Genomic DNA, 21,918 nt, shown 5'->3' on the forward strand with positions numbered 1-21,918 from the left:
CTTTTAGTACCAGATCTGTGTGCTAGGTACCCCAACAGAGGGGGGACCAAACATGGGGACGCTAAGGAACTCTTCTGTTGGTACCATCCACAACTTTCACTGAGGAGACAGAAACTATGAACTGAACTGAACTGAACTGAACTGCTCAGTGGAAACAGGACTTATAGTTTCTGTCCATACGTCTGTCCCGTCCTTGTTAACAAGATATCTCAAGACCGCCTCAAGGGAATTTCTTTAAATTTGGCACAAACGTTCACTTGGACTCAACGATGAACTGATTGGATTTCAGTGGTCAAAGGTCAGTGTGACCTCACAAAATAACTCAAGAATTCATACACTAACGTTTTTTTGTTTTTGTGTTTTTTTGCAATTTTCCCGGCTGTGGGACAAGTTAAAGGATTGTCTTAATATGACCAAACTTGACACAAATGTCTAAATGGATAAAATAATGAAGGTCAAAAGGTCAAAGGTCAGCTTGACTGTGACATCATCATGTTTTAACGTCATATCTCAGGAACAGAAGGGGAGACATTTGGTCAGATACTGAATTGGTGACTCTAATCTTGACACTGTGCTGATTGTATAGATCTTCTGTGAGTGAAGCATCCATGTTTTCACTGACATGGATGGAGACTGTCAGACACCAAACAAGCAGCTGTATGGGACAAATGTTTGGAGTCCTTCTCTTTCTTTGAGTGAGTGAAGATGAAGGTAGGACACTGAGGAAGAACAGGAGGAATCAGCTGTCTGTTCTCTGTGTTTGATTCTCAGTACAAGGAGGAACATTTCCGTCTGACCAACTACAACACCAACATGTGGATCTTCTGGTGGCCCGTTATCCGCTCTCTGTACGTGGTCCTCTTCATCATCTGGCACACCAAGTCCTGGTAACTCCTCCTCCTCCTCTCCTTCCTTCTCTCCAGCTGACTGGGTTTATTTCACTGTATTCATCCAGACATTCACAAGAAACTCAAAGTTCTGACTTTAACATGAACTCAGCTTCACTTTTACTTCACGTACTTCTCCTTAAACTAAAAACAGACCTTTTTAACACAACATACAAAACAATTTAACACCTGTTTCTCAGTCAGACTCTAAAAGTATGAAAGTACGATGAAAAACCAACAGATATGGACTAAAATTATTTGTCATCTGTGTCACATTTCTCAGCACTGCAGCAGTATATGACAATAATTTATCATGATGTAACTGATTGAATTAATGTGACGTGGATGACTTATCTTTTGTTTATTACATTTTAGACTTTAAAACTCTGAGGGCGTTTTTTCAAGGAAGTTGAACTAACACCTGCAGATATTCTGTTCACACTGATTCTCTTTTTAATAAATGTTTGATTTGTAGGTATGAATTTATAATAAATATCTGATGCTTATACATTTAGACAAATTCACTTTTATTTTAAGTTCAGTTATTTATTTACATAACTTCATCCCTCAGTGTAGTTGTAAAAAGGTTTGGAACATTCTTATAACAAAGAGTTTATATAAAACCAACAGTAGAAAATATTCTAATAAATTTATATTTAATAGGAAAATAAAACAATGTTTTATTTACAAAATGACATTTTAGGAAGATGTGACGAGTGAACTGCTGCTGTGTGTTTCAGGTGAAGTCAAACGTCTTCAGTAACCGTTGGATCTACGAGGAGAAAATAAAAACAATCAAAGTTATGATCTTGAATATTTCTGGATGTTGAAGTTTAATCAAAGATTTTAAATGTACTGAGAACCCGACACATCAGAGGCCCGTAGGACCGAGTCACCTGGAGAAGGCAGACACGGAGAGGAGTCCCAGCAGGAACTCGAGGCCGTAGAAGCAGAGCAGGACGGCGCTAAGGATGAACTCCAGCCGCAGGACGAAGGTCTGCAGCAGCAGGTAGTAAACAGCCAGCGCCGCGCAGGGGAACAGGATGACGAGCGACGCGCACGAGGCCAGAGAGCGCTCACACAGGTTCCCCTTCCAACCTGAACAACACAGAGATCAGTGAGGTCATCAGTGAGGTCATCAGTCTCTCCAGCGTTTCCAGGGCCTTTTTCGGGTTTGTGCGGGTCTAAAATGTCACAGTGATCTGTCTGTTGTTCATGTTTAGGCCGTTCTCTGAGTTTGTTTTTGTGGGACAAGGAAAGTGTTTCATAATCGATGTCGTGTGTGTTCGACCACCTTCTGTTCACGCAGATGGGTTGAGTGTGTGTTTATTGTTAAGATGGCGACATCCTGGAGGGACTGAGGTCATCACTGAGGTCTGTGACTGCAGCTGAAGCCTCGTGCTGCTGATGATTCTTTTTAAACACAACAACTAACATCCACAGTAAGAACACTTCCGCACTAACTGGCTCCATTTTATTTCATTTAGTCCATCTGTCCACACAAAGCCGGCTGTCAAACACCTTAAAGGTCCAGACACACCAAACTGACATCAGACAACTAGCGGCAATGAGAGCCCCCGCTGCGTCGCCTCACTTCGCTGTCTCGGCCAAAAAGTTGGACATGAACACATCAAACTGACAGCGAACAAGCACGAATGTTCTGCGCCTGCGTGAGAGGAAATAACTCTCCACAGCAGCAGACGGCAGTCTGTATTCATCATACAGAACGGGAAACAGGAAGAGCGTCTTGACGCTAGTTAGCCAGTTAGCATGTTAACACAATCCAGTGTTGAAACAACGACACAAACCAACAGGAAACACTTCTGTTAAACACTTGTGAAAGCAGCACAAGAAAAGTGATGTTGCTCCAGGTGTCAGAGGGTTAAAGAGCTCAGTGGATACAGAAAAATAATCTGACCTAATGAAACAAGTTAGTTTGGTCTCACTTCCTCTGGACTTCAGCTCTTTGTTACTTTCTGTTTTTCTTATCGTGCGCTGAGCTGAGCCTTTGACTGACAGCCAACCATCAGCTTGGTGTGTCGGGGCCTTTAGACGTCTCCAGAGCGGCACAGTTTTGCCTTGAGCCTATTTTGCACAATGACTGAACATCATGAGGACCAAGCTTTAATAAAGCGTGGCGGCACTGAAGAACAGTTCAGGTTGTACTGAACTGAAATTCAGAATTAATAACTGGATTATAATAAAAGTGAGTTCAGATGTTGCTGCTGGAAAAAGAACCTGCAGCTGTCGTCCACACGGTGGCAGCAAAGAACCAAATGATGTGCCTCCTCATTGAGTCCAGTTCAGGTTCAGTCAGAATATTTCTGTCTTGTGTCTCATTCGCTCACCGTAAAAGATCCTGAGCGTCTCCAGAGCGAGGAAGAGCGCCAGCAGCACCACGTCCAGGACCAGGTTATCTGACGGGTACGGCAGTAAAATCCCTGCACACAAAAAGAAGAAGACGGTTTATGTACCAACACTTCCAAAAGTTTTAACATTAAAGACGACTCGTCTGTGACCTCTGACCTCCTTCAGCTGTTTGATCTGAGGGAATAACATGTTAAATTATTTGGACCCTGTGACGACATGTTGAGCCGTAGATGTTTTATAAATGAAGTTCTTGGTCCTCTGAGGACTCTGTCTGTATGTTGTGTTTTATTCTGTTCACACGTTACTGTGTCTAAAGTCCTGACGTATGAATGTAACCTGTGATTTGCACTTTGTTTGTTTTGTCACGTCGCCCTCGTTGATTCACTTTAATAAATAAAAACTGAAACTGTTTCTAATGTTTGAGCTCGTTGTGTGTTGCTGTTCACACATACACACCTTTTAATGATTTAACAGAACTTAAACCAGATTTTAACCTGTGTGGCATCAGAGAGTTTTGTGTCCTGTCTCTATGGTAACGTGGTACAGACACATGAAGGTGTCGCAGCTTCTCACAGACCTTTGTAGATGAACATCAGGATCTCTGCCAGGTAGAAAGCAGCAAAGTACCAGCTGTTCAGGTAGAAGAGGACCTGCAGGGGAGTGGACGACAGCTGAGAGACACTGAGTCAAGGACAACACAAGAACACACACATACACATACACACACACATACACACACTGAGACCAGACACCTGTACTACGAAGCAGGATTTAGAGTTAGCGAGGTAACTTCAGGGTTAACTCTGAGGAGCAAATCAACAGTGTGTGGATTATTTTACTAATAAAATATGATGTGTTTTATCCTACTTCTCATCACACAGGTGTCTCATGTTATTCTGAGCTGCAGTGATGAATCAGTGTCAAATATCAACACTCACTGAGGACTGAAGTAAACTTTTCATAAGTTAAAATGTTGCTGAAATCATGTGTTCAGTGTGTGAATGATCTCTGTGTTTGTTAGAAGCTCTGTTTTAAAACCAGTGTAAATAATGAAATGATTCTACTGACCTACAACAACATACAGGCTCCTCTTTATTTACCTGAGACTCTGGACTTTTGTCCATAAAAACTTTGGTCTTCAGTCATCTGATTGGCCAGAGGTCGGAGTGTTGACAGGCTGTGATCAGGTCAGCTGTTCAGCATCAGTTACCATGGTGATTTATCCCGGTAAAAACAGAACCAGCTTTGTAGTGCTGAAAACCCAGAGTTTACCTCGCCTCCAAATCCTGCCTCAGAGCACACACCTCTGGTTAATAACCAGCTCCGTAGCACTGGTTATCCAGACGGCTGATATGACAAGTTAGTCAGGAAACGTATCCTGCGTAAAGTGAACTGGCTTGGTAGTGCTGAGGCCTCAGGTGTGTGTGCTGCAGCTCTGCGTCAGTGTCATATAAAGGATACAATTGGCTGGCTTCCTGCAGAGAAGAAGAGAAAATCCAGCTGTTAGACTGAGACATGGCCTCTTACTGGGAACTAATTAACAGAGCGGGTTGATTTACAGCTTTATAACATCAATGCTGTTTTATAAGAGCAGTTTTTCTCTGATAATTTGGTCATTACAGGCTGCACGATATGCCAGAAAAATTTAAAATCATTGCGATTATTTTGACAGATGTCTGAGTCGTAATTTTGGTGGGAATGGTAATCTCTGAGTTCTGTTTTCACCAAATAACAAAAAAAGAAGACAATTTTAATTTTTTCAGGGACCAGCACCAAACCATCATGTTCCCTTTCATCTGGAATATGATTTGTAAGCCAGGGCAGCTCTGTAGCTCTGTAGCACTACCACAGTTCATCCATAACTAAAAATGTTATGTTTGACACATTTTACCTTTATAAAGAAAAGTTTGAATTTTATTTATTTACAAAAGTTAAAATTAAACCAATAACATTAAAAATGAAATATTAAAATAATGTGCAGAAGACAAATGCCTATTTAGTATCTTTACCAAAGTATTTTCCACAGTAAATATATATCTCTAAAACATTAATATTCATTGAAAGAGGCTGACGTTTATGAAATAAATCAACTGATGAGTGACATAGATTGAATTTACTCTGTTGTTAAAGTCCTCTGAGAACACTCACACTCTTTTATAAAATATTTTATGGTCACTATCAGTCAGCCCTGCTCAGATGAACACATCTCTCATGTTATTAATGAAACACTGATTATTTCTGCTTTATTTAAAAAAAAAAAGATGACGTCACTTTTGTTTGCTTTCTTTTTAGACACTGAAAACATGAAAACAGTAGCATTGATATTTGTACATGAAAGAGCTGATTCTGAATTCAAATGTTACACTTTAAAGTCAAATGTTAAATACGTAAAACGACAGAAGTGTTATGAGCAAAATAAGTTAAATAGTTAAAGTCCTCATTCTGCACAGTGTCTCTTTCACAGTGTTATTATAGAATAATTCAGTTAATATCAGGTTAAAGAAGTTTCAGTTAACTGTAGCATTAACGGACCAAACACGGACATAAATCTCTGGTGGCTTTCTGCAGTTTTAGCTACAGTTTATTTGATTATAGTTATTATATTAAATATACTGATCAGAGTCTGATCAATAACGTTAGCTGAATTATTAGCTAATGTCGGCTAACGACGTCACAACCAGACTCTTCCTCTCCGTCACTCGGTTTAACGGTGAGCCGTTACTGCGGTTAAAACTTTATTCAAACTACAGTAAATAAAACACAAACTGTTTATGAGTTTTATTCGTTTAAATGTTTATCTAACACAGAGAATGTAGGACTTACCCGGCGCCATGTCTGATTGCCATGGAAACAGCTTGGGAGGAAGTGATTCTTCTTCGGTCCTTAGTTCAAACGGAAGTGTTTCAATTTGCTGCCGCCTACAGGCTGAATGTGATATTACTGCTGCTGCAGCAGCAGCTAGAAACTCTGTACAGCACGTCACTAAACAAAGTTACAAAATGCTTTATATGGCTGAAACAGTTAAAAAAAATAATTGCAATGAAATAAAATCAGATGATTACAAGTTAAAATGGAAATAAAATACCCACAAGTAAAATATAAAAAATAGAAGGCAATAACAATGAAAAGATAAAACGTGTTGGAAATAAAATGATGTGTTTGCATTAATTATTAAATTAATTAAATTAAATTAACTTAATTATTTAAGTTGCATTTAGGTTGAAAAATGAGATACGATTTAAGAAGATATTTTTAAAAAATGCCACTGATTCTGCAAGTCTCAGATCCTCAGGCACATCTGAAAAGTAATAAAGCCACAGTGTAGAAATACTCTGATACTAGTCCTGCTTTTAAAATGTTACTTATATTTAAAAACAAAACAAAATCTATCATCACAATATACCTAAAATATAAATCAATCAAGTTATTCGTCACATAAAATTGTATAAAATAAATCATTAGTTAGTTTAATTTCTAATAACTCATCATCATCATCTTTTAACTTGTTTATTCTGTACTAATAATCTGAATCTGTAAAGTAACTAAAGCTGTAACTAAAGCTTTCAGATAAATAAGTGTGTAATGTCATTTTATGCCCCTAAAGTATTAAGAACTACAGCACCCAGCATCCGCATGCGACGCGCTGATTGGCCGGACTGGAGCGATGGTTGACGTGGCACTGCTGTGTCTGCGCAGCCTCAGTAGGTGTTCTCTCTCCCGGCAGGAAGATGGTGTCTGTCAGGATGCGGTCGTGTGTGTTGTCGGTTTTACTCCTCAACGTTTTCTACAGCGTCGTCTCCTCTTTGTATTTTCACATCGGAGAGACGGAGAAGAAATGTTTCATAGAGGAGATCCCGGACGAGACCATGATTATCGGTGAGTGTCACCAAGTCAGCGGGCTAATGCTAACTGCTAACTGGTAGCTCCCTAACTTCAGCTAGTTAGCTAATCGGCTAACTGAGCTCAAGTTGTGTTTCGTGTCCTCTCACACGGATCTGTAGCGTTACTGCTGATGTGTTGGTTCACAGCCCAGTGAAGGAACACGCAGAGTAACGAGACACGAACTACTGTTTTCCCTCAGCGTTAAATCTTAGTTAAAGTCTCGGTGTTAGTGACATTATGGAGCTAAGTCTTTATGTGGAAGGTTTCTAACTCAACAGGAAACACGTTAACAGTTGTAACGTAATATTTAACTTCCATTTAACTAACTCATGAGTACACACAACCAGAGATGGAAGAAGTATTTAAGTCTTTACTGTAGTAAAAGTACTAATACCACAGAGTTAAGATACTCCACAACAAGTAACAGTCCTGCATTCAAACCTTACTGAAGTAACAGCAGGGGAGACTGGGGACGGTTGCAACACGTTTTACACTTCTTTCATTTACTCTGGAAACTATTTGAGCTCCACCAACCAATTCTTTATATTAAACTGACATCTGTTTGCTAATTATTCATACTATTTGAACATGATAACATATGACATATCGCTCACGATATTTACTTGAATAGAAGAAGTGAGATGTTACAGCTGATCTAAATTGGGGACAGCAGCAACATGTTTAAAATGCATTAAATTAAACTCTGTAACTTTTGATTTTTGTCTCAGCGAGCACAGTATGCTGTAGATATTCATTGCTGTACAATAATATCAGTAATACATTGTTGTAAATGTATATTTTCCTCTACATTCTGGCCTCTCGCCCACACACACTGAGTGTGAGGTGCTTAAAATGGTCATTTTTTAAAATGCTCTCTATGGTGAAGATTTATAGAAACTTAGTTTGCTGTTCATGTGTGTGAAGCATTTGGAAAACAGTGATGTAATCTTCTCCAATCAGGCATGCCTGTTGATGCTCTGTGTAATGATTGATTTACTTATTCGCAGAATGATAAACTATACTGACTCACTATTTAGCCACTAATGGGCCATTTAACTAATTAGGCTTTGTTAATATGAAAGAATCAGATTATTACCTCACAGTGACTCGTGCATGTGTAAATATTGGCTATGTACTTTAACGTAATCATCTTTTTATTCTGTGTAATGGCATCAGTATGCTAATGTAGCAAACAGCAGCTGACAGTTTGATATATTCAGGTGAACTGTCCCTTTATACGATCACAGTGACTGATGCATGTTGGAAAATCCTGTTGGTGGTCTGTTTGGATATGTCTGCTGAGCTTCTGTCGGCCATGACAGAACATCATGTTCCAACAAGACACACTAACACATGCTGGAAACATGCCAACTGTGTCACTTAGACGTCAACAGAACAATAATTCAAACTAAGTACGTTTTGATTAATTCATACAAAAGGTCAGGACAGTGTCACAGAAAATTACTTTCATCCCTCCAAAGCAGATGTTGAATGTGTCCTCTGTCTTCCTGGTGGGGGAGAGGGTTGAACTGAGCATGTGCAGTGTCAGTGTCATCACTCCAGCATGTTTCTGATCAGAGGAAGAAGAGCTGCGCTGTTGCAACCGTCCCCAGTCTCCCCTGTGTTTCAGTAAAAATAGATAAAGTAAAAGTCAGTGTGTTACAGTAAAAGTTTTTTCTCTTCTGTCTGATGTTTCTGGATGAATGTCCCTGCAGTATTAATGTGTCTGTGTCATTTTACTGCGTAGATATTTCCTTTATATCCTGTTGGGTAGTTCAATCTACAGACACGTATCATATCCTGTAAGATCACCATATGTTTGTAGTGTGGGCCTGGTTTCAGCTCTGTGATGATGACTCTTCCAGCTGATCCAAGATGGTTTTTAAAGAGTGTATTTAGCTCAACACATAAAGGCACACTTCATCCTTTAATGTATCATTCAACATCAACATGTGGAGATACATGGTTTTCACTGGACAGGAAGAGGGCAACAAATGTCATGTACCAAATGTTCCTCTGAGATGGATCAGGAGGAGAAAGGAGCATAAGCTTGACTCTGTAGTGAAGTACAGTATTTGAGTGTTTGTACTGTGCAGCAGTTACACTCTACCACAGGTGTTCATTTACCTGACTGTCCTCTAACAGGTCACCTGTTTGAGCAAATACAGTACGACCTGCATGAATCAGAGAGGGCGACACAGACAGGAAGTGACTAAAATATCTCGTATAGTACTTTTCAAATCGTCTGTGGTGGAGCCTGCAAACACACTGAAGCTGATACGATGACTTCTGTGTGAGATCAATGAGAGAGCAAAGCAACAACTGGAGTCAGATTCAGAACATTGTGTCTTCTCATATTAAGAACAAACCTCCTCCCAGAGCTCGTGAAAGACAGAAGAGTTTCTGTACAAGCAGATTTGTTATAAAATTAGACGGCACTGTATTTGTCAGGTTTGTCTTTTGTCACAGACACACAGAGGCTGCGTTCAGACTGCCACCATAAATTCAGATTGATTTGTTTTAGAAAGTCTGGACAATAAAACAATAAATGAAAAGTGATTTTTGCACACTGGATCCAAACCACATTTGGAGGTGGTTTGATATGCAATTCCAATCCGATTCTTACAGATCCGTCTCAGTTCCGACACTCAAACTGGATTTCAACAAGTCTTATTTGTCACTTGCAACGTAACACAACAACAACAGACACAACCCTCCATGACTGCAGCAGATACATACCGGCCTCCTCAGTCGCACTAGACAAACTCAGGAAGAGATATACATCATGTGTGTTCTGCACTGCAACCTGACTGTGTGATTGTTTGGAGGGTGAAATGATCGACCTCCATTTCTCATGCTTCTGCACTGGGAAGCAGCGCCACCAGCGTAGCTACATCGTTACTGACATGTACGTCGTGTCATTACCACAGCAACCCATGCACAGGGATGGGGATTGACTGAACTTAATTGATACCAATGCCATCATCGATGGTGCTTATCTTTCTGATTCTTTATCCATCCCTTATTGATCCCTGATCAGTTTTCTGTGTGGGGAAACCAAACAAGACCGACGCAGGTTTTCAGCCACTGTTTCATTCTGTCAGAGTCTGAACAGAGTGTGAGAGGAGAACAATACACAGCATTCGTTTTTATTCTCAGTCAAAGAAAATATCTGCTCAGCCTGCCGGCACGACGCTACAGTTATCATAACGAAGCATATTCACCCTCATGCTGAACGGTTGGGAAGCAGAAGCACTGGTGCGTGTCAGATTCTCAGCACTCCTGGAGTTTAACCCGTGTTGTGTAAAAAGAAGTTTCAGCAGATTGCTGGTGTTGAAATGATCATTTAACAACATTACAAGCTGCACTGCTGTCGTCTTTCTTTGGGAAATGAAGCTGTGCTCTGGACCGTTTCTTCCTCTCTGCCATGACTCTTTCTTGCTGCAAGTTTCCAGCAGCGTAACACAGGAGATTGACATGATAGAAGAAATGTACTGGCATCCATAAAAGGATCTAATGAGCTCAGAGGTGTACAGTTCCAGCAGATCAGACTAAATGGAACCAGTTATTGATCCCCCTTCTCCCCATGCAGATCAGTGACACACAAATGTGACCTGATCACTCCTAAATAACAGTCAGGACAGTCTGTGTCTGGGATCTGATGAGAAACAGATGTGGTTTACCTGCAGTGTGAACAGAGCCTCACACAAGAGCAGACATGCTTCAGAGCACTCATGCAGAGCTCCAACAGGTGAAACACGCTCACTGCAGATAATTCAGACTCCAACATACTGTGTTTTTTGATCAATTGCAAACTGCCTCTGATGTAATGTGAGCCAACGTGTCCACTCACCTCTTCTCCTCCCCGCCTCTCTGAGGCTCAGTGCGCCAGCATTTCCTGGCAAATGTGGTGTGGCAGCACGGAGACTGTTGATAGCCAATAAACTTGTATTTTAAGGTGTATGAAATTAAAATACACCCAAAGTCATGAGTATGCAGGATATTACTGCAGACCTTCCTGTTATCTTCCGTCTCAACGTCTGCCATGACAGCAGATGATGTTTCACTCATGTCAGTCAGGATGGTTTTTTACCGTTCAGGGGAAGCACCATGTTTTATCTTCTGATAATACTGTATTTTGATAATGTGATTGTGCTACCTGTCAATACTGCAGTGACTCGTGTGCATTAGGGGTTGGAATCACCACAGGACCCCCGATACGTTATTACTGCAACATGCTGAGTATTGTGGTAAAATATATTGCAGTTTATTGCCTTTTTTCCAACTGCAAATTATTTCCTCAAAGGAAAACTTTGTCAACATCAGTTTGACCTCCTCAGATAAAGTTTTCAGTCTGTTCATCTGATTGTAGTCATTTTACTGCAGCTGAAAGTGACACAGAGCAGACAGACTGACCAACGCCTGTCAGAAATGCTGCATACACCTGACAGACTGAACTGTGGGCAGATTCATGCCCTCTGAGAGGACAGATAAAGAACGTGAGCGAAACCACAGCTCCCTGTTCTTGTGCTGCATTTTGCAGCAGGTCTGCAGTGTGTGCTCTGGTGTGACTTTCGTTTACTGCTCAAGTTTGGAGGACGTATACTGAACACGTACCGTACGTACACGCTGGTGAAATATCAGGAAGCTATGAAAAGACAGATCCCGCCCAAACCTCCCTTTGACCACATCTGACAGACTTCATATGTAGATACATCTGCTACACTACTGCTGTTAATACATTTGACCACGACTGAACACGTGTCTGTTTTAGTGTTTTATTTCATTTTTAGACTTTAACTGCTGCTCTGTCTTTATGTGTTGGGTGTCGTTAGATTTTACTGATATGATTTCCTCTTTTATACATATTTAATGAGTGTTGAGGAAACTTGACTGACTGTAACTGTTGTTCACATGACAGTAAAGAACTGTGTCAGTGAGTGGAGCCGACTGTGGTGTCCTCATGTGTCCTACAGGGACGTGAGACGGGGACAAAAACTCTGATGATGCTTCCAAGTAGATTTAGGGCAGAGATTAATATCTGATGAGTAGAATGAAGAAGTCTAACCTTGACACACCTGTCTCCGTCTCCGTCTCCGTCTCCCTGCAGGTAACTATCGGACTCAGCTGTACGACAAACAGAGAGAGGAGTACCTGCCGGCCACTCAGGGTCTGGGGATGTTTGTGGAGGTCAAAGATCCTGATGACAAGGTGACAACAGAAACATTTAACACAGACAGCAGCAGTGTCATCTTCATCTTCGTCAGTGTGTAACTGGTGTGTGTGTGTGTGTGTGTGTGTGTGTGTGTGTGTGTGTGTGTGTGTGTGTGTCTCTCTCTTGCAGGTGATTCTGTCTCGGCAGTACGGCTCAGAGGGGAGGTTCACCTTCACCTCACACACACCTGGAGAGCATCAGATCTGTCTGCACTCCAACTCCTCCAAGTTCTCCCTGTTCGCAGGAGGCATGCTGGTGAGGAGACGCCTCGTGAACACCTCTGATTTTGAGCTGGTTTCAGATTCAATTTAAAGTTCCTCGACTGATGATGTGAACGCTTCAGTTTCTCTCCTGAACGTAACCTTGACTTGTTTGCATCTGTCTGTGTGTCCTCTTATTAATTCTGCACCACATGATGACTCACCGCTGACCTCTGACCTGTTGTGTTGCAGAGGGTTCACCTGGATATTCAGGTCGGAGAACACGCCAACAACTACGCTGAGATCGCTGCCAAAGACAAACTGACGGAGCTGCAGCTGAGAGTCCGACAGCTGGTGGAGCAGGTGGACCAGATCCAGAAGGAGCAGAACTACCAGAGGGTCAGTGTGTGTGTGTGTGTGTGTGTGTGTGTGTGTGTGTTAAACAGAGTCCAGCTGAGGTCACACACTGAGATTGTCAATGTTGTGACAGTTTGATGATGATGATTTCTGAGGTTCTGTCAGAATCTGACACGTCACAGATAGTTTGGGTTTCTCAATCTAACATTAAAGGGACAGTTCACCCCAAAATCAAAACTACATATTTTCCCTCTCACCTGTAGAGCTGATTATCAGTCGATAGTTTTGGTGTGAGTTCAGTGTTGAAATGAAAAATGAAATGAAAAGAAAATAGTTCCTACATGAAACTGCTTCACAACAAGGTCTGAGGATTATCTTGAGTCACCAGGTCATGATTTCTGTAAAGAGACACTGATGTTGAGTTTTTTAAATGTATTGGCACTTTGAGCTCCACAAGCTGAGTGACATCTAGCTCCATAATACTGGAGAGAAGGCAGACAGCTGCAGCTCTACAGCTGATCTACAGCTGATATCTTAAACCCTCTGCAACTCACACCAAAACTATCTACACTGATAAACAGCTCTACAGGTGAGAAGGAAATATTTAGTTTGATTCTGAGGTGAACTGTCCCTTTAAGCTTCTGGAGAGGCCAAACTCCTCGACTGACCTGATAAGAGTTCATGTGAGAGAGCTGATAAATGATCAGTTCTGCCAAAACAAGGAGGGATTAAAACTGAGCCTGAATTCTGTCTGAAGCTTGTTGAAGTTAAACGAACTTATAGCTGTACTGTTTGTGACACTTTGTTTCAGAAGACACAAAATGAATTTGTTAAAGGAACCGCTTTTGTGAATGTCTTTTTTTATTTGTGAAAATGAAGTTAAGTTTAGTTCTGTTCTATAAAGTTTGTCGCCTCGTCCTGTCAGCTGGTCATGTGAAGTGTCCTCAGTTGCTGATCGTCCCCTGTCTGTCTTTCTGTCCTCTCCCAGTACCGTGAGGAGCGTTTCCGTCAGACCAGCGAGAGCACCAACCAGCGCGTCCTCTGGTGGTCCATCGTCCAGACGCTCATCCTGGTGGCCATCGGCATCTGGCAGATGAGACACCTCAAGAGCTTCTTCGAGGCCAAGAAACTGGTCTAAGTTTTCAACTGGGCGAAGAGTGTGAGTCTGTGTGTGTGCGAGTGTGTGGGTGTGTGTGTGCGAGTGTGTGTGTGTGTGTGTGTGGGTGTGTGTGTATGCGAGTGTGTGTGAGTGTGTTTGGTCTCTACTGATTGATGCAGTGCTGAGCAGCGGCGGCGGTGGCGGTCGGAGGAAAACTGCTGAGGAGGCGGGACAGAGAAACCCAGCTGCACGATTCGGCTTCAAAACAACCTCTTTAGATTATTATTATTATTATTGATGTTATCATAGTTTGTGTCAGCAGCTCTGTTTGTAACGAGCCCCTCACGTTAACAGTGGAACACGTGACGACTGTATTTATGACACAGACACTGAACCGCAGATGGGCCGGCTTCGCTCTGACATCAGAGCTGAAGCTGACAGTCGTGTGTTTGATGTGTGTGTTTCCTGTCTCCTTCCTCACTGTGATGAGACGTGACGTGTTACTGGCCTCAGAGATGATGTTTGTGAATTATCAGTTTGACACAAAGCAGAAATTCTAGTTTTTATTTCATCTGTAAAACATTTTGTGACACGTTTTCTACGTCTTGAATCACGCAGGAAAATCTGAACGTGGAGATTTTGAACAGAACTAAAATTAATGACACTCGAGGACGTCACAGTTCATGTTGACGTGATGTCACAGGAAATGGCTGTCCCTTATTTTGTCCCTGATAAACTACATTTTGTGGTGTTAATTCGTGAGGACGTATGATACTGATGCTGCAGTGAAAACAGGGCTGAAGTGTGTCGGCTCTTTGTTGTGCCACTGGCTGTTGAATACTGAAGCAGAATATAAGTATTTCACACGTTCGGACTGATCTCTGATCTCTGTTTGACTCTCAACTCTTTGTTTTTTTTAATTAGCAGAATTTGGCCTCTTCATCAACTCTGATTTAAATACCTGAAGCAGTGATCAAACAAGAAGGAAGAAAAACCTGTTTCAGTTTCCTCCTGCAGAACGTAGAGGTCGGACGTGTTCCTGAAACAGACGCTCTGTTATTCTGTGTCAGGTGTTTGCAGACAGGAACGCGTTGTATTGAGTAAACTTCAGGCTGCTGTGGCTTCATTAATGAGGTGAAATCAAAGGTTTCAGCTTTTAGCGTCAGTTTGTCTTTAATGTTTCAGCCCGGCTCTGTGAACTCCAGCAAAACGAGACAGTTTCCTGTTTGTTACTGTGCGTGAGTGAATCCACATTTTTACTGTGTCCAAACTGAATGTATGTTTCTGTTCTCCTGGTTCTGGCTCGCTGACGGAGGCGTGGAGAGAAGTCTTCTGCTATCGGATCATTTGGCACCGTTTAAACGCTGCTGTCATATTTTAATTTAATCTGATTAATCATCACGTTTCTTCAGATGTGGTGGAAACACAGACGGAAACGTTCAGAGGGAACTTTAAATCCTCTGCTCGAAAGGAACTGTAGATCTTGAGGCGTCCATTAATACTATCAAATACAAAAGAACCAAGAAACAACGCTGTTTGGATCTGCGTCTGATGTTGAACCCAGTCATTTGAAGGAAAAGATTTTAGCTTTGACTTAACAGCATCATTTGTTGTCTCCTGTATGAAAGGAAAATCTTGAACAGATTCTGCTCGCTGTAGAAAAACATGTAAAGATTGTGCAGCGCTGCGTTGCCACCAGCTCCTGACCCGCTCAGATGATCTTCACTTCCAGATGTTTCACTCTTCAGGCGTAAAACTTTAAAACAGAACATGTGGTGGGAAGTTAAATCATTACATATTCAGCCTCACGTGGTTCTGATGAGCAGTGAAATAATTTCAGATCCTCTTATGTTCAGTGAACAGAGTCAGTCTGAACGTGAGGATCCTGAAAACGTCCCTCAGCTGAAGCTCCTGAGGAAGACGTCAGGTGTCAAACACGTCTTCGGCCGTAAAGATTTCATCTCTTTTTGTTTCGTCTTTATTCTCTGGTGGTTTGTGTTGAACAGTTTTATGTTGCTGGTAGATTTCAAAAATGTTTTCGGGGGTTAGAAAATAAATCAGATGGTTTTAGTCTGGACGAGGGGCTTGAGTTAATTTTATTTTTAGGGAGATTCTGTCCGTGTGAAATCTGTCTGAAATTGCACTCGAAATAAAGTTTTGTCACATTTGGTTTAAACGACTGAAAGTTTCTTTTCTTACTTTCTTCAGTGAAACTGTTTATAAAAGTTAATTTTATGGATTTTTAAAAGCTGTGTCTGATTTGTATTTTGAAAGGAAAATTAATGCAAATAAAATATAATGATGTTGAAGCTAAAATATTTCTGCCTGGTTCCAAAAATAAAACTGTTGATAGAATATTTCAGGTTTTGTATTGATCCAGTTTCACTCACTGATTATATTGTGCTCAAGTATTTTTCTTTCATAATACTCTGATCCATCACTAAAGCAGCAACAGTACACTGTAAAAATTCATCATTATTAAAAGTACAAATACATTAAATATTTTCAAGGATCAAGAATTCTTTGTCGTCGTTCCAGCCACAGAAATACATGAAATGTAATAATCGGGTCTCAGTGATTATTAGATAATGAACATTATAGTAAAACACTAAATCAACAAACAAGTTATTAACTAATAAATAAAGTGAGCAGTGCAGTTGCAACTAACAGAATCATAAAATAATTGCAGCGTGCCCTGAGGAATATGAAATATTAAAATCACAATATAATTAAAATATTTAAAACACAATAAAAGTATTTTACTGAAGTATAAACAGATGTATAATCATAAATATGTACTTTTAAGTTTCAGGAGTAAAAATAGACAGCAGAACTGCTCTGTAAGTGTTTTATATACATTTAAGTTTATAAGTCCATTTAATCAATATTGAACTAAACAATGTTGAGGTGGCTGACCTGTGATTCACCTGAGTTTATCTCATTTATGCAACTTAACATCTCTGAGGGAATTATTACTGCACGACATTTATCAGACAGCTTCAGGTACTTTAGAAACTCAGATTATTGAAACAAAATATGATTAAAGATTCAAATGTGCTAGGAAGAGGTAGGAGTTATAATGGAGAAGATTATTTCAGAAAGAATCTCAGTGGACCCTCTGAGCTTTTTGGTTTATATCCAGAGAAACATAACTATGATAAAAATTAACAAGCATTTATAAATGTGTTTCACTTTGATGGAGAAAAGTTCACAGACTGAGCACCAACCAGTGGATGAGACAGATGTTATCAAACCTTCTATTAGAAGGAATAACTTAAAGGATCGTCGACAGACATTTGAGAATATCTGGAGTCTTTCTGGAGTCAATCTTTTATAAATGATGTGAAGGATTCAGATTCAGCTGATGATCAAGTGAATTAATAATTTCTGTGTTCAGTCTTTCAGAGCACTCCAGGACACCTCACAAGAAACAGTTAAACAAGCAGCAGTGTATCCATAGATCATAAAATCAAACAATTCTGTAATATACAATAAAAGTGAATAAAATGACAAGACAAAAATTGTAATTATAAATATTAAGTATAAAATCATCATCATAATGTCGTCATCGGTGCAGGTCACCATATGTGTCTCCATCAAACTGAAGATAACTGAAAAGGTGTGTTCAGACGGAATTATTCTGGGTTATGTATTATATGAATGTAAAAAGCTGTATTATACAGCATGAACTCCAAAACACCTTAAATCTGGAGTCACTTCCACCTTTCAACAAAAAAACAACAACTTTTAAAATCAACCATTACTGACCAGTGTCACTGCTTCTAACTTGGTGCCTTTCAATAGTCTGTCTGTTTTGCCTTGTTATGTGTCTGACTGAGTGTAATGTGTTCTCACTGACTTTGTGTTCCAGCATGTTTCGTATGTGACACTTGTGTTCCCGTGGTTTTAGTATGTGTCCATTGTCTTGTCTTTTGTGTACTTGTAACTTTTGACGCCAGTCTTGGCCATGACTTCCTGGAAGAAGAGCTACTGTAACTCAATGGGACCCTTCCTGGTTAAATAAAGGTAAAAAATAATTTTAAAAAATGAACATTTAAATAAAAATATTGTGTAAAAAATATATGTACATAATTAACTAATAAATGATGATGTATTAGTTTGGATGAAGCTAGGCAGCAGTATATAAACTAATTAAAATGAGCTCCACCTTCACCAGCTGCAACATTAAAGGGATGAACACATTAATATATCAGTAATTATAATGCAGTGATGAATATTATTCTGCAGAGGGACTACTCGTACTTCTGCGGTGTGACTGTGTAAAAAAAATCATTAAAAAAAAAACCTCAGGCTCCATGTTTGAATGTGTTCAATAAAGTTTTTTTGGGGGAAAAAAAATCAATTTTTTTTTTCTGGTAGGAACCTTTGAGCCGCTGCTGCCGCTCGGTCGGACCCTATTACCGGTCGGACATCATTACAATCGGCTTTCTGTTTGATATTTTCCACCGTGAGTTACCGTTAAATATTTCTCCGCTCGGTTGTTGTCGTGTCAGTTTAAAGTTTCCCGCTGAATCCAAACGTTACCGGACACTCAGCGGCGGATTAAACGGACAAAATAAACCCGGTGTGAACGGTTTGAACCCGGAGCGGCGGAGTGAGTGAACCGCTACATGCTACGTGTACAGTAACAACCTGAGCTAACAGACAGACAGACACACAGACAGGCAGAGAGACAGACAGGCCGATATGGAGTCGGGACAGAGCGGGTAGAAAACACGGATTATTAACCGTATAAATGTTCACAGTCGGTGCCGGTGAAGTGGCGGGAGGCTGTGTGAGCAGTTAGCACAGTTAGCTCAGTTAGCATGGAGGACAGAAACAACACGGACTGATTCCTGTCTCTGACAAAGTTTAAGTTTCTGTCGTCTGTTTGTGAATTAAAGTGAAGTCATAAACATGATGTACTCGTCGAGGAGAAAACCTGTACTCTACTTCAAAGAGGAGAGAAGGTAAGAGGCACTTTGTTAATATTATTTAAATATGTATTTGTTTTATCCTCTGGTGATTTAACGGTGAATGTAATGTCAGCCAAAGCTGCTACAACAAACCGTTAACTGTCCTCTTCACTTTATTCCTGTTGATTCACAATAAGAGCATCATGGTGGAAGAAACATTCAGATCTGTTACTGCAGTAGGAGTACTAATACCACCCTGTGAAAGTAATCTGCTACAGGTAGAAATATATATAATGCAATAAGGTTCCCTGTCAGCTGATTAAAAAAAATAAGTTGGGACGATGTGTAAAACGGAAATAAAGCAGAATGTATTGATGTGTAAATTATTTCTGACCTATATTCAGTTAAATACAGTACAGAGACAAGATATTTAATATTCAGACTGATTGACGTCATTATTTTATTTATTTATTGGTAAACATTAAAAAAAAGTTGGGACAGAAGCAACAACAGATTGGGAAAGATGTGGAATGCTCAGGAAACACCTGGAACATTCCACAGGTAAACAAGTCAATAGGTAACAGATGATCACACTCAAAAGGCTCAGTTAATTAAAAGCAACGCTGGTCACTCAGTGTAAATCTGCATGTTCATACAGTCCAACAGTTTAAGAACAATGTTTCTTAACTCACAATTGCAAAGACTTAATGGATTTCACATCTACATCCCATAATATCATCAAAAGATCTAAATCTCTGAACGTAAGGGACACAGCTAAGAACCAAGACTGAATGCTTGTGACCTTTGACCCCTCCGACTGCACTGCATTGATTGTATTAAGGATTTGACTGCATGGGCTCAGGAACACTTTGGAAAACCACTGTCAGTAAACACATCACTGCATCGACCAATGACAGTTCAGACTCTACCAGGCTCCGCCCACTTCTCTGAGCCCGAGCTCATCTGAGATGGACCGACACAAAGTGGTCTGACCGGTCCATCATGGACGTCGTGTCCTCCGGGACCATCCAGACTGTCACCACCTCAAAGTTCACAGCCAGCATCTGTGATGGGATGGAGAGGTGCATCATGGGTAACTTCACATCTGTGAAGGCTCCTGTAAAGGCAGTATAGGCGAAGGCTAAGGACACCATCATCCACAGGGGGCGCTCCAGATGGGGGAAGAAAGAAAAACTAAGTGTTTATCTTTTACTATTTTTCACTAAAACTGTTTCTGCTGTTATTTAGACACATGACATGAGGCCACAACAACTTCTGCTGTTATTTAGACACATGACATGAGGCCACAACAACATGACCCCCGGGCCCCGGGCCCCGGCCCCTCCTCAGCTCGTTACATTTTACCTGCTCTCTGGGGGAGATGGGCGGAGTTATCTTACGTCACTTGAACCCTGAAACACGCTGTATCGTTAATATGCCAAAATGACTCAACTACCACGACACTACTGAGAGGATCAGCAGGAGGAGAGCTCGTTCAGTTAGCTGTTAGCAGTTAGCAGCTAGTTGTCGTTACCTCTAAACAGCCAGTGGACACAACCAACAGCTCACGGAGGTTGCATTGATTTATATTGTGAAGTGTTCAAGCTCTATTCAGTAAAAATTAGTACTGGACAAAGGTAAATTATTACGCTCTCATGATGTGTTCAATGTAATCTTATAAAATGTAGTTTTTGGCGAGGGGGTGAGACTCACCCAGGGCGCCATATATGCTAGAACCGCCACTGCAGACGACGTCATTTTCAGGGACATCTCTGCTTATTCCAGCGAGACAATGAGACACATTGTGACGTGGTCCAACAGCGTGGCTTCGTACTGACAGAGTGCAGGGAAAGGTGACGATGTCACACAGTGGGAAACATGCTCCTGTCACAACTTTATTATGACATACTGCAGAATGAGTGTAAATTTAGAACAAACAATAAAGATTATCAGTTTAAACATTTAATATCTTGTCTCTGGACTCAACTGTTTTTATTTACATTTCACACAGCGTCCACATTTTCTTGATTGAAGTTGATATTTTTGGATCAATATTTCTCTGTCATTAATGTGTATGTTGCATTTTACTGCTGCAGATCTTTGAGGTTGTAACTTTAAAAGTAACTAAAGCTGTCAGACTTAGTTACATTGCGCACACACAAACCACGTGTCAGAGAGAAGACAGGAAGTGGTAATAACTGTTTAAGTAATAAAACTTTTTCTTGGCCTCTTTAAGAAGTGAGATGTGTAAAGTTCCTCATCAGCAGGAGAAGTGAGTACACACTCACACTGTGACTCAGTGGTTCCCAAACTGTGGTTCAGGGACAGACTCCGGGTCGTTAAAGTCACTCCTGAGTTTATTTTAAATTCTAATGAGATCTCAACATGTGTCTGTAAGAGAGACTAAAGTGTTATTTAAGTCATGTTAAATATTTGTTTGTGATGAAATGATGCAGCCATTAAAAATCATCTTCATGTAATTTATTGTCACACAAAGAGCAGTTACTCTAAAGCAGTCACCGTATTGAGATCCCAGGCTCTCTACAACAATAATTATTAAATATTTATATAAAACAAAATAAAATCAAACAAGTAAAAATGAGAAGACACAAAATGGTGCAGAAACCGAATATAAATAAATATATAATAAAATATAAAGTCTGGTGTACAGACTCAGGGTTTCGCGCACATTGATTTTATGGCGGCGTTGCCATGATTAAAACATCTGCTGCCACATACTGATTCTGTATTTTTGGAGCTGGATCTTTAATTTGAAGCACTGTTGAAATTTGGTTATTCAGAGTACCACACTGTCGGAGGGCAGAGTGTCAGGTGCATTGAAAATGAGACTTAACTATCAGATTAACTCATATCACAGCGGTGCCTGGACAGCGTGACGTGTGTGGTTGTGCTGCTGCCGTGGTCCTGCCAGATGCCTCCTCCTGCTGCTGCCATCATTAGTCATTAGTCATACTTCTACTGTTATTATACA

At 40.5% G+C, this 21,918-nt stretch overlaps 4 protein-coding genes across 5 annotated transcripts in view; 3 read left to right on the forward strand and 1 right to left on the reverse strand.

The window, feature by feature from the left end:
- Positions 1-1,777, forward strand: part of LOC126389109 (transmembrane emp24 domain-containing protein 9-like) — a 4,363-nt gene extending 2,586 nt beyond the window's left edge. The window contains exons 5-6 of the mRNA XM_050042562.1: positions 772-887; positions 1,628-1,777. Coding sequence (XP_049898519.1) covers positions 772-887; positions 1,628-1,631 — 120 coding nt within the window. The 3' untranslated portion in view covers positions 1,632-1,777. The remainder of the gene's footprint in view (positions 1-771; positions 888-1,627) is intronic.
- On the reverse strand, positions 1,398-6,124 carry tmem216 (transmembrane protein 216). 2 transcript variants are annotated; one of them, XM_050042569.1, is made up of 6 exons: positions 6,081-6,124; positions 4,358-4,732; positions 3,835-3,907; positions 3,236-3,328; positions 1,784-1,985; positions 1,398-1,659 (listed from the first exon to the last, which is right to left on the reverse strand). In XM_050042569.1, the coding sequence occupies exons 2-6, from the start codon at positions 4,379-4,381 to the stop codon at positions 1,644-1,646; spliced, it is 408 nt and encodes a 135-aa protein (XP_049898526.1). In that variant the 5' UTR covers positions 4,382-4,732; positions 6,081-6,124; the 3' UTR covers positions 1,398-1,643. The 2 variants fall into 2 exon arrangements, with proteins under 2 accessions (XP_049898526.1, XP_049898525.1); XM_050042568.1 differs by having other exon boundaries at positions 3,835-3,928; positions 4,719-4,732; positions 6,081-6,119.
- An 829-nt stretch (positions 6,125-6,953) lies between these two features.
- On the forward strand, positions 6,954-16,186 carry LOC126389107 (transmembrane emp24 domain-containing protein 9). The gene is made up of 5 exons (XM_050042560.1): positions 6,954-7,133; positions 12,250-12,350; positions 12,484-12,609; positions 12,807-12,953; positions 13,900-16,186. Exons 1-5 carry the CDS (start codon positions 6,986-6,988, stop codon positions 14,047-14,049), a joined length of 672 nt encoding a protein of 223 aa, XP_049898517.1. The 5' UTR covers positions 6,954-6,985; the 3' UTR covers positions 14,050-16,186.
- A 2,246-nt stretch (positions 16,187-18,432) lies between these two features.
- b4galt7 (xylosylprotein beta 1,4-galactosyltransferase, polypeptide 7 (galactosyltransferase I)) overlaps positions 18,433-21,918 on the forward strand; it is a 14,578-nt gene continuing 11,092 nt past the window's right edge. Inside the window, exon 1 of the mRNA XM_050042553.1 lies at positions 18,433-18,980. Coding sequence (XP_049898510.1) covers positions 18,928-18,980 — 53 coding nt within the window. The 5' untranslated portion in view covers positions 18,433-18,927. The remainder of the gene's footprint in view (positions 18,981-21,918) is intronic.

Source organism: Epinephelus moara, chromosome 4 (assembly GCF_006386435.1).
Source record: "Epinephelus moara isolate mb chromosome 4, YSFRI_EMoa_1.0, whole genome shotgun sequence".
In the NCBI taxonomy this organism is placed as follows: domain Eukaryota; kingdom Metazoa; phylum Chordata; class Actinopteri; order Perciformes; family Serranidae; genus Epinephelus; species Epinephelus moara.